The sequence below is a fragment of the Heliangelus exortis genome, chromosome 10 (genome assembly GCF_036169615.1).
Source record: "Heliangelus exortis chromosome 10, bHelExo1.hap1, whole genome shotgun sequence".
In the NCBI taxonomy this organism is placed as follows: domain Eukaryota; kingdom Metazoa; phylum Chordata; class Aves; order Apodiformes; family Trochilidae; genus Heliangelus; species Heliangelus exortis.
The window spans coordinates 7,524,810-7,538,030 of NC_092431.1; the positions used below are offsets into that span (position 1 = coordinate 7,524,810).

The following is a 13,221-nucleotide window of genomic DNA, read 5'->3' on the forward strand; positions in this document are numbered from 1 at the left end:
TTGTAGTGATGAGACAAAGGGTGCTGGTTTTCAGCTGAAAGAGGTTAAATTTAGATATTAGGCAGAAATTCTTTTCTGTGATGTTGGTGAGGCACGGGAACCATTTGCCAGGGGAAGTTGTGGATGCCCCCACCCTGGAAGTGTTCAAGGCCAGGCTGGATGGGGGATTAGATGTCCCACTGTCTGGATTAGTGGGAGATGCCCCTGCCCATCAACTAGATGATCTTTAAGGTCCCTTCCAACTTAAGCCATTCCATGATCTGGGAGGGGGATTTAATGCCGTGAAAAAGTTACAAAATATGTGGGAAAATAATTCAGGTTACTCAAGATTAAAGAGGTCAGTGAGAAACAGACACATGCAATTTACTGCAGTTAATTAATAATCTGTCAGACCACTATGACTGTCTGGTCTTATTTTATGCTACTAAATGGGATTCTCTTGTAGATATTTTTATCAGTGGTGAAATGGCAAACTTCAAATTCCCAAACATGTGCAAGTTGTAAAATATGTTTTACAGAGTGAGGAATATCTATCACTTCTCAGGAAGATGGTTACAGGTAACAACTGTAGGTTCAGAAATGGTCATTAGAATTTCAACTCTAACATGTTACACAAAAGGACCTGTGCATTTTGCAAAGCAATCTCAGTTCTGGGGTAATGCTAGTGAAGAAAATATCTCTTTTGCCTGCCTAAACAAACATGGAAGTGTTCTAACATGTAAATATCATTATTTATGACAATAAAAATACTAGCAATTCTGAACTGGCATGTCAAACATGAAAAAACAATAAGATTCCTCCTCTTTTTAATCAGATACTCTCAGTAAAAGTAGAAAGATCATACCATACAATTCCCAGAAGCAAAAAATAAAGACAAAATTTACCCCCAGAATCTCTGATGTTTTTTTCAGTTCTTGTTTGTTCACATGTATTTTGTGTGTTTCCATCACTGTAAATAAAATTATAACACTCAAAACTGACACTTTTGATCTTACATGCTTCTTAGACTGAAAATGGAATCTTAAACTCAAAAAGTCAGTATGAGGCTAAGATAACATTTAGTATTCTCAAGTATAACATTCCACTTGAGCACAGCCATCAGCTGTGTTAAAACAGTGAGGACTGAGGTTTTGAACTGAACTTTCATACCTGCCAGAATTTTGATAAGTGGGAGCTCTAATGTGCAAAATAATTTCCACAAACCTTGAACCTGTAAAGCAAGATGCAAACAAGTTCTTGAGTATCAGCCAATTTTAATCTTAAAACATATAACAGTGTCATTATGTGGCTCTGTTTTCTAGTAAGCACTAATTCACTTTCTGTAAAATTCCTTTTTATATGGCTACACTTTTTGTAGAATTAAATACAAGTTAGTGTGAATGACAGTATCTAAATACTGTAGACCATTTTGACATCATTTTGCAGGTAATAGTAATATACTTGCACGGGAATAGTAATAAAGAATACACATACCTTACTTTACTAAACAGTTTATTTTTAGAGCATTATTATATTATGTCCACTATAACAGGACATAATGTTATGCTTTTTTCTGTATTCACTTGAACAATTAAGCAACAATTCAGAGTTCATAACTTTGTTTTCATTAGGAAGAAAATGAAACTGATGGTGTTATATACCCAATTTGGTTTCAAGGAACAGGAAGACTCTTTTTTCACTTAACTGCTGAAGCAATCAGTCAACAACACTTGCCTAAAAACTTCTGCAGGCTGATTCTCAGTGTTTCTGTGCCTTTGGTATTTCTTTGTTGCATTCTTTCACAGATTTTTTCATCATACTGCTGAGCCATTTAGATATCCAGATTAACACAGCTCCATCAACTAAGGGTCTAAACCCTACACTTGATCCCATCAACTTCAAGGAAACCCCCTAGGATTCTATGATGCTACTGCCACCAGAACCTGAGCGTGTCCTAAATTCTGACACTTTCAAGGTATGATCACACGGAGAAAATAAACACACACAAAAAAAAGAGCTCTAGAAGACTTCTTGAAATGCATTCTGAACTGCAACGAGGACTAAAATGCAGTAAAACAGTTCACATGGAAGGGACCTACAACATAGAATCACAGAATCATTTAGGTTGGAAAAGACCTTTAAAATCAAGTCCAACCCTTAACCCAGCACTGTCAAGGCCACCACTAAACCATGTCCCTCAGAACCACATCTACACATCTTTTAAATCCCTCAACCTAGCCCAGCTGTCTGACAAATTCAAACACTGATGAACTTGGAGCACTGACCACCTCTCTGGAAAGCCCATTCTAGTGCATCACTAATAAAACCTAGAGCAAGACATGCTGAGAGTATTTGTACCCAAAGAATACATTAAAAAAAAAACAAACAAAACAGTAAAACATCTATGTTCTGTTTTAACTCTGTTAACACTTTTTAGACCTTTGTACAAATTAAAAATACCACGAGAAACGTCACGATATTTTCAACATTTCCTGTTCTTAGAACCTTCATTTGCATATTTGGTTAACTGTTGCAGAGAAAAAGTTTCTTCTAAACATGAACCTTGGGACCAGCCATTTCTTCCTTCTGGAAGAAACTGGCAAATTTGATGAGCAATTTTGACCAGTGATGTAAAGCAGTATGGGTTGAAGCCTTCTATTTAATTTCAGCAGAGATTTTTGTATGAATGAGAAGCACATCACTAACTCTCTTTAATTCATAATAATGCCTAAGAAGTTAAATCTCAATAAATACTTTATGTATCTTACCTGTAATTCATGAGTAAGGTCCATCATTACATTATAAAGTTTCTCCAAGTTCACACCTAAGTTTTGATACTGATAGAAAGAAATAATAAATCAGGAGTTTTAATGCTAACATAAAATATTTAGTATGCTATTTATTTTAAAAGATACTAAACAATATAATCATATTTTTTGTACATCTCCTGTTATAATTAACATTTTAGTAACATTCTTAGACCTGTGACAGTCAAACACAATTCATTAACAGAGCAGCATAGGCCACAAATTGCATGTTCCTTTATTTACATTTTGCACAGCCAAAGCATGCAGAAGTAACATCACTAAGCTACCTGTGACACTGGAGTCAGAATTCTATTATACTTATAAATGAAGTTTTAAAACCCATCTCCTCCCAGTTTTGTCATTTGACTGCAAGCACTCAAAGTATTCCCAGCACATTTTGTGGGCAATCTATCTTCAGATTTATCATTCACCCTTTGCATATTTTAAAGAAATCCTACTCATTCTATTCTCACTTTATTTTTATTCTTATCTTGGAGCTTATGGAACACTAACAGGGGCTCTCATGCTGTGAGCTGTCCAAGTTCCTCTCCTCTACAGACCTGCAGCTATTCTATAGGTCTCTTACCTTACTGCTCTCATGAAATACCTACAGTTAGAAGAAAAAAATCTGGTAAAAATAAAAATAAATTTCTGCTTTGTCCACTCAAACTGAGTATTTTTCTTACCAGAGTAAGATGTCAGAAATTATGCTACCAAATCTGACTTTGCTGCCATTTAAGTTTCATGGGTTTTATTTGATATATTGAGAATCCTTCCTTTGGTCCTTCTGTGATGAGAAGGAATGAAAAGGATGTTTCTCCTCATTAACAGATTCATACTCCCCTTCAAGAGTATATAGAAAATTTAGATAAGGCTTCCATTTGAATGAAACATCCAATATTTTGCAAAGAAAAAAACCTTGGATGCTAAAATTATCATCCAAGAGAATATATGCAATACAACTAGATGTGCTACCACTCTACTAAACTGGATGCCCTTACTATTAATTGTGGACTAAAAGAAAAAGATTCACAATGAAATTATTTTCAAAATATTTTCTTATGCATAGGCCTGATGACAGAATACCACAGACGTCTATGGCATTTAATCTGTCCAGCCATATCAGTAGCTCTTTTGAAGCAAAAGTAGGTAAGAACAACTTAAGTGGTTAGAAAATGTTCAAAATCCTTTCTAAGGGAGGGTCTATATAGTCTAAACAGATCTCCACAGCAAGAATTTTTCCAAAACGAAAAATAAATAAATTAATTAATATAAAAAATAATGGATGTGGGAGGCTCTTCCTTTCTTCAGGGAAGCCACGACCCTCCTGAGTTTGTGAGAAGGTATCTCTGGGCACCTATTTTCACCTGGAAGGGGTAGGAATTGGTCCCTGAGCTAGATGTCAATATGTTCCAGTCTTCGAGACGATAATCAGAATCTCCTGGCTGTTTCTAGGGAGTGAGGGCAGTCACAGCCTGAGACACCAGTACATCTAAACACTTGACCCTGTGCCCTCACAGTGCATGAGTCACCTGCAAATCAGCAGGGAAACAAAATCCATCCTTTAAATAAGATGTAACCAGCTGCCTTGTACAGAAAACTCATCATTTTATCATCCTGTTTGCAAAACAGTCCCATTATCTGAAGATAATGTCTGGAACAAAAGTATTACAGCAGATGCAGACTGGCAAAAGCAATCTTTCATCCATTATTTGATTCAAACAGAATGCAGAAGGAATCCAAATTACTTGTTGCTGCAGAAACACAATAGAATCAGAACTGCCTGCAAATTAGTTTGTATTAGGACAAATTATAACACATTATTGCTACAGAGACGTTCATTTTTGTACAAAGCTGGGGAAATACCATCATGGCAACTTTATCATAGTGGTCCAATTTGTAAGAGATGAGATGTTCCCTTTTACTGAGTCTTTTGGCACAGCACCAGATTTACAGACAAGCACATATTCTGTGTTCAAGAGGTGTGGGTGAGTAGTAATCTACAGAGTAACACAGTACTCCAGGTACTAAGCCAGGTGGACAAGACTGGTGCAATACCAAGAGAGCTTAACTCAAGTAGTGGGACACAAGAAATAATATATCACCTGGCCTGGATCCACCTGGGAATAGAGACAACTGTTAGGAACCTGCCACCCAAGTCCAAGCAAGAAGGCTGAAGAGATAAATCAATCTGGCACAGTGCTAGGATTCACAAAAAGAACAGAGGTTCACTGAGCCAACAGAGAAGCCAAAAATAAAGTGGTAGAGTCTAGAGAACAAACTAATTGGATAAAGAATGGGGGAAGAGAGGGCAGGAGGAATAATCACAGGATGTTAGAGGGAGGGATAAAATAGGACTTGGGTGAACAAGTCAGCATAATGGCACTGGAAATGGCTGGGGCAAGGAAACAAACTAGACTTGAAGTAGTGCAGGAAGGAAATAAGACTTAAATATTTAACTCGGAGCTGGTAATCAGGACGACAATGATGAGAAATGATAACTAAGAATAGATGTGGCATGTGAAGAACAAAATACTGAGTCAAGCTAAGGAAAAAGACAAGATTAAGGATACTGACTCATGGGAAGGGCATCAAAAATAGACAGACCTAAAAAGTTTGTAGCTTCTGCCTGTTTGCCTGTCCATTCCTTGCACTAACAGCTTAATTCATGAAGTGGCCTCTGAACAACTGCAGTTTACAGCAAGAGATTTACAGTAAACTGACTCTGGTTTTCTCAGAAATGTCTATACTGATGGGTATGTGCTGATACAACTGACCTCTGTCCATGCTCTAAGCCCACTTGACATCTATGGATTTGTATCCCAGAAGCCCTGTTACCATGTTATAATACTTGTGTCTGAACACAGAAGGCCTCTCAAAAGTGAAAAGTTTGAAAGACACAAACATAATTTAGGTTGCTGCCTCTATTTTTATCATTCAAAGAACCTCAGAAGGCTGCCATGTCAACATGTCCAGAGTAGATCAACTCGGTCCAAATTAAAATACTAAAATTTTCAACAGACAGTAGGACATTCCTATAGTGCTTAGAATAGCCTCAAAAAGTTCATCAGCCATTCCCTCCCACTGGAAATTAAAATTCACATTTTTTTCATACACATGCTTGAAGGTTCACATTTCACTCCCTACTGTTCCTCAGTCTATGATCGACGAAATTCAGCGAAGTCATTAATAATTAAATAAATACAGTTCACAGGAATTAGAGAACAAGGCATTAGACATTTTGGAAAGGAAAGCTAGAAATCAGCTTGCACTGAGGTAGAAAGAACAGAATAGACTATGTAGTAATTTTTTTACTGAACTTGGTGGTTTGAAGCAGAATTTTACAGCTGTTCCTGGGGAATATGATCACAGCAGAATGCAGTGAACCTTTCAATTCTTCTCTTTCTTTATATTTCCAACAAGTACTATTAATATAATAATTTTCTACCACCAGAAAAGCATAATCTATACATTTCTTTGCAATATTTTGTAAGTAAAAGCAATTCTTTCATCATTTCCTTCCTGTTTTAACCACAAACTATTTAAAACAAACTACTTACTGATACATTTCTCAGAGTGCCTGGGTCTGTATTTACTGTTCCCATGGAGAAAGGCTGTTCAAAATACTTCTGTATCAAACATTCAAAAGAGGGAACTGTGTCACTGGGGTTTATCAGCCATGCTGCAATCCTTGGATCTAACACGACACTATCAGCAACTACAAAAATAAGTTATTTCTCATAATAAAAATATTTACATTACCTCCCATACTGAGAAATACCTTTTAAGTTAGCCATCTTTCCTGTAGACACATTAGAAAGAGATAAGCAATTACACTACAAAAATGTTAAACAATCAATTTGTGGTTGCAACAGTCAGTATCATGACCACAGAGGAGTAGGTTCAACACTGAGTATTTTTGAAGAGGAATGTTTTGTGGGTTTGTTTTTTGTAAGTTTCGTATTTTTTTGTTTCAAGTTTTAAAATGTAAGCAAACCCTTGGTTCTTTAGGTTGACAGTAAAATCCTTTTTCTTAGCACTAAAAAATTTCAAATTGAAGTTTTTCTTGTGAGTCTCTCTCTCTGGTACAGTTCTGCTGTTGCTGTTAACTTGATCAATATCCACAAAATTGCTATTGAAGGTCAGGGGAGGGAAGATTTACTTCTTAACAATCAGACTTCTGAGATCTTTAATGCACATATGAACTCACATACAGGTGCACAGTGCATTTTTCTCAAAAATCAGAAACTTTTGCCTATAGGATCATTTGTGCTTACACCACACTTTCTCATGCTCACACAGGAACAGCACTAGATGTGCTCCATGCTATGTAGCATTTACCTTTTAATCACAGCCTCAGTATATGGACTACAGTATCCATAGTGCTATAGAGAACTCCCTGCCACACAGCTTTATAAGCTCAGTCACCTGGAAGCAAATACTAATGTCCATAATGCAAGTTAGGAGAGTTATAAAGAGAACCAGGCTCATTCACCTCTACTGATAAAACTTTTCTGAAAAGAACTTTACATGGCTGCTTCAGCAGGTGTTAAGAGACATCTTGTCCCTGAATCAGCTTGAGTTCTGCTGAAGTGGCCAGGTAACCAAAGGATACTTCACCTGCACAGTCTCATACCAGGATTTTATGCAGCTCACCATCCTTTACTCCGAATGCAAACAGATATCCCCTAAATCATCATCAATTTACTGTGATTTACTGATGAAATTTTTCAGATGCTGAACACAAACTGAACATTCTTCACTGAAGGAGCCTTACTTGAAGGGTTACGCTTATTTTTATCATACACTCAGCAGTAATCCAATGCAGTGAATCACACACAAAAAAAAAAAAAAAAAAAAAAAAAAAGAATGTTTTTTGTTTGTAGTTGCATTTAAGTGTATATGGAAGAGTCTTACTTGTTCCTATCATAAAAACGAAGACCCCTTCCAGGGACACCCAATTCTGACAATTCTGACTCTGAGCACCTCTGGAATTTATTTTAGCTTTTCCTCTTGAGCAGAGAAAGTTTTTCTAGGGAATGCAAAACATGAAGCAGTTTAACCTTTTCAGCTATAGTCAGGACTGTGTTGAGAGCTTCTGTTCCTACTGAGAGCTATCCTTAAATTATTCAAAGATTTGGTCCCTACTCTGAGAAGAAATACACCATCTTGACATGCCAAGCCTCTGCTCACAACCCACCCAGTAAGGGTGTTCTTTTCCATGGTACTAAAACTCTGTTTTCCAATGTATTACTTAAGCACCAACCCAGCTTCTTCTACACCCAGTAGTTTTAACAGAAACAACAAAAAACAAAGAGATTAGGAACAGATTGTAGACTTGATTAGTTACCTTGTTTCCAGCTAATTTCATTATTATAAACTTGAAGTAGAGTCCTCAGGAAATCTTTTGCATTGAAGCAAATAATTGGAACTTTGCAACGAAGCATTTGCAACAACACTTGCCTGCACAGAAGTAGTTGATTAACATATCTTATATTCCTACTAGAATGAGTGAATCTATTTACTTTATAATTTAATTAGCACCTGATACAAAACAGTTAATGTAAGACATTTGTTTATTTCTATAAGAACAGAATTTATATTTTAATACCTGAAGCTTCATACTATTAATAAGCACCCTAACAGATAAACCTTATCATGCATTCACTAAGAAAACAAATCCTTATTTGACACTCAAAAGTAAATGTAATCTTAATCAGACACAGCAACTGGCATTCCTGTAATAGTTTAATATACCAAATTAGATCACAGAGTATATACTGAATAATAACTTCTGAATATACACTGAAAAATTATTTATAATAACTTCTGAATATACACTGTGAAATAATGATTTATAAATTAGTAGACAATCTGAATTGCCATAATTGCCCAGTGTTAGTATGCTCTGTATATGTAACATGCTCATCTATGCTACATTTTTCCATTCCTTTTGAAAATGTCTTTAGTTTCCACATCCATGCAATGTGAAAAAGACTTTAATAATGTGTCATATTGCTTATGAGCTCTTTTTGGCAACATTAAATAATCTTTTTTTTTTAATAAAGCTTCCAAGTTTATCTTTGGTATTGTAAAACCACAGTACCAAGTCATTCGGAGTATTAGAAACTGTGTAGACTGTAAAGTACCACTGCATACAGTGTGGATTCACTATTAAATAACCACACCATTCTTACAAGATATAATTAGCATTTAGATAAAACTTAGGCAATACACTTACTCAACTTGTTTATTCTTGAAATTTTACTGTTCACATGTACTTCATTAATAAGTTATTTTCACTTCAGTACAGCCTATGTTCAAACTAACAACTTATTAAACTAATTGTTTTTTAATTCCAATATTAGAGCAGGTGACGTGATTTGTTTAAAGTCATACTAGAGCAGTGGTAGAGATGCAACTAACAACCAAGTTCAGTCTTTATGCTTTAGAATTTAATGCCTCAGACTCAGCAATTTACAACAAAGAAACTGTTACTGAAAGCTATAGTTAATAAAGTTAATAGTAAGGAATAAAAATTATTTTGGTCATGCTACCTGAAAGTTTAAAACATACGTAAACATTTTTTAAGATTCAGTCTAACTAGTAAGCAGACACAAAAAGCACTTACTTTAAAATTTGATACCATAATTTTCATGTAACATTATTACTGAATGTAAGGAAAGCCTCACTTGGGATCTCAAAAGCCATTTTAAAAGCCTATTCTGCTCAAAAACTAAACATATTAACAAAAGTCAGACAGGCTGTTTACCATACCCAGCATCCATCAACAATGTACTGGGCAAGAAATGCAGCTCAAGAATGGAAAGATAAAAGACAGATAAATCATATTTTGAGGTGCCACATAGCTGCAAGCTGCTCATAAAGGATTTCTAGGTGAACATAAGCAGCTCCTGCCAGAATCCCAAGCTATTTCTGCAGAGCTGAAGTTAATGACACACCGAGCCCAAAGGAAGAGACTATTCTTATTTGGTTCATATTACCCCAGCCTTGACACAGAACTACTACAGCTCATATTAAATTCAAAGCACTTGATGTTTAAGAAGATCAGACCTGTGCCATGTAACCAACAAGACCACTGCTAAAAGCAAATGTAAAGCAAAAGTTTTTCCCACATGCTCTCACCAAGCAAATTTCTTGTGAGCCTGCTGTTCTTGTTGCCAAAGCGACGACCAATCAGTTTTTAAATAAATTAATTTATCATATTCATTAGCAGTATTCCAAGTACAATCAGTTGAAGAGTAACTGGGACAGCAAGAATGATCACTCTGATTCTTCACTAACACAACAACTCCTTTTACTGATGAGGTTAAGACCTGTTAGGTATAATAACAACAGTGTTTCTTTTGACAGATATCATGCAACCCTCTTATGAAAATTTCCCAAGTATTTTAAATTTTAAACCAATTACACACACTAGAGTAACTGCATACACCACTGATAAAAGTAGAGGAGCAGAAAGTGTTTCAGCCTTAAAACAAAAATCCAGAGTAACAGACATAGTGCAAAGCAGAAAAATATATTCTACTTCAGACAGTCTCACTTTCAGTATACAAAAGCCTGTTCAGCCCAAGTGGTTTCTTCAAGCTTTACTTGCTAATTAAAAATAAAATATAGCCAGAAGTATTGAGGTTTACCTCATTTTAGTCTTATAGTTTGGTAAGATACACAAAATCAGTCCAGATTCTAGCCTCCCAGTAAACAGGTTTTTTAGCAGTCATATGCACAGATCAAATAGTTCTACAAACTGACTCAAAACAAAACACATCATTCACTAACCTGCTCTGTGCTCAGCTGTGAAGAACCATCTTGAAATATCATAGTGGTTACAAAAGCCACTGCCTGTTCCATAGTTGCCAGCAATTCTCTTTTTTCTTCACATCTCAAAGTCCTGATATCACAAGGATAATTTTCATAAGACTCCGTTTGTCCAGAAGTACAGTTGTCTCTTCTTTCATGTGAAGAAGTATAGGTCTTTGGAGGCAATCTTGTTTTCTTTGAACATGTAGGCAAATCTTGCTTTCGTTTACGGGACACGGCTGTATTTTTTGCACCATCCTTCAGATCTTTTGCTTCTACTGAAAGACTTCTTTCTCTGTATTCCCATGTTGGCAAGCCTAAGTCCTGGTAATACCTCACTATTTTGGTATCTTGACAGGAAAGCATTGCATCACTACCTACTGTCCTGACTAGCTGACCAGCAGTGCTTTTTTCAGGGCTGGCAGATGTTTTCAATAACTCAAGAGTGGAATCATTAATCTCCTGGAAAAATTGGAAAATTTTCAGTGAGCCTACTTTTCAACTCACCAGGAGAAATGAAAATAAGCATATATCAGTTAATTTAGGTAAGCTTTGAAGGAGGTGATATTCTATGAAAAAAAAAAACTGTTTATACACACAACACTTAGCCATACTTCTTTTTCACAGACAGATTTTAGCATTTGTTTTAAGTCTTCAATATTCTGCTTTGAATAAATCCCTATGCTACCTACAAATGTTTGGGCTTTGGAGGAGAAATTCAATGCATTTTCCTTTAAACTGAAGAATAGGCTTAGGCTGGATCTTTGGAAGTATTCTTCAGTATGGGAGTGGTGAGACAGTGGAATAGATTGCCAAGAGAAGATGTGGATGCCCCCTCCCTGGAAGTGTACAAGGCCAGGTTGGATGAAGCTTTGAGTACCCCTGCCTAGTTGAGAGGTGTCCCTGCCCATGGCAGGGAGGTTGGAGTAGATGATCCCTAAGGTCCCTTCCAACCTAACCCATTCTAAGAAAAGCTTCTTCAATTTTATGTAATTTCCTTTTTTTGAAATTAAGCATTCCTGTAGCAACTTAGCTACCTTTTAATGCCTCATAAATATTACAGACAATGTCAGAGCATCTTTCAGCAGGCAGATTTTGAATCTGATCTCACAGAAATAAACTCTCTGTGAGTTTTTTAACTGCTCCACAAAGCAGTTGTCTACTTAGTCTCAGCATCATCCATGAGCACTGTATTTACTCATTCAGTGAAAACTAACTGATGCCTCTAATAATTAGTCCATTTTCTCCTCTTCTAGCACAGCCAGTCTCCTTTAGCACCTCTGCTGTCATTGCCATTCCAAAGACTAAGGCCTTCTCACTTCAATAGAACCACAAGTTAATGCTGTGCAGGACTCCAATCCATTTCCCAAGACAGCAATTTCCACTGATCAAAGGATATTATCCATCTCTATTCAATCTATATTGATTGAGCAAGCCAGAATAACAAAGCCAGTATTTCTTTCCTGGCTTTGCTGTATTCCTCAGCCCAGTTCCCGTATTCCCAGACCACAGACCCATCGAGTTGGAAAATGAAAAATGTTTAGACTGCTTGAGATCACACTTCATAGGATCAACTAGTTCAAAGTAAACAGAAAAAGGGAGCTAATTAAGCTTTTGCTACTAACAAAATGAATAGTGGTTGTTGTGAACTAAGACAAATTAATTGGACTTAGGCAATACTAATCAAAAAGTGAACACCATAAAAAGTTACTGTAAGTGGAAGAAAAGGCCAAATATTTAAGAGCCATAGAAAGACAACTAATTCACCCAAGTGTATTCTCCAGTCAAACTGCAAATAGTTTTATTGTTTAAACACAGTAGAATTTTAATTAGGACATTCAAGAAATTACAGAATCAGGAATAAGCAATTATCTTTTAAAAGGTTCAAACATTAGAATGAAGCAATTTAATTATCATGTCAGAATAATACAGCTGGAACTACAATTAACCACAGAAAGAAGCAGCAGTTTCCGGGAAGAACTCATCTACTAGAAATAATGACATGGCTGGAAGTAGAGAAAATAACTCCCAAGGTACAGTTTCATAATTTATGTGGATGTAGGAAAATTTCACTAGATGCAGAAAATCAAAATTAGCATCTCATCATCACAGAAGTGGGTTCCACTATTATTCATATGCAATCAGAGCTGCCTGTCTATCTGTGAGCCAATTTAATCTGCAGGGAACTATCACATCCCACAGAAGAAACCAGTTTTTGGCTTCTTGAGCAACCTGAATGGATATGAAGTGTGCAACACGCACCAGAGTCAGACTAAGGAAGGCTCTGAAATTTGCATCTGGGCCAAGCAGTATCTACAATTTATCAACCAACTAAATAGATCTGGAAATCACAGCCTAAGCAGGGGGTGCCACAGTTCTCTATTACTCCTCTGGTACTGGCACTCATTTGCATCCACATTTAACTAAATTCGGAGAGGTGATTAAACCAAAAACTACATTTCCTAATATTGAGTAATTTTTCATATGAAACACTTTATCATTATGTGCTAGTGACTGTTCAGTGACAGAGGTTTGAGAACACTTTTAAAACCCCAGTAAGCATCTAAATCGTGGCAACCTCATTTACTCCTGGATCAGCCTGTCAGAAAAGCCT

General features: G+C 36.3%; 1 protein-coding gene across 3 annotated transcripts in view; it reads right to left on the reverse strand.

Moving 5' to 3' along the window:
- The window catches only part of POLN (DNA polymerase nu), an 86,590-nt gene that overhangs the window by 59,708 nt on the left and 13,661 nt on the right, over positions 1 to 13,221 (reverse strand). For all 3 annotated transcript variants that reach the window (XM_071753314.1, XM_071753315.1, XM_071753313.1), the window contains exons 4-10: positions 10,587 to 11,069; positions 9,933 to 10,123; positions 8,137 to 8,249; positions 6,347 to 6,504; positions 2,748 to 2,816; positions 1,150 to 1,210; positions 885 to 949 (exon numbers count right to left, since the gene is read on the reverse strand). In XM_071753314.1, the coding sequence (XP_071609415.1) occupies positions 885 to 949; positions 1,150 to 1,210; positions 2,748 to 2,816; positions 6,347 to 6,504; positions 8,137 to 8,249; positions 9,933 to 10,123; positions 10,587 to 11,069 (1,140 nt within the window). The remainder of the gene's footprint in view (positions 1 to 884; positions 950 to 1,149; positions 1,211 to 2,747; positions 2,817 to 6,346; positions 6,505 to 8,136; positions 8,250 to 9,932; positions 10,124 to 10,586; positions 11,070 to 13,221) is intronic.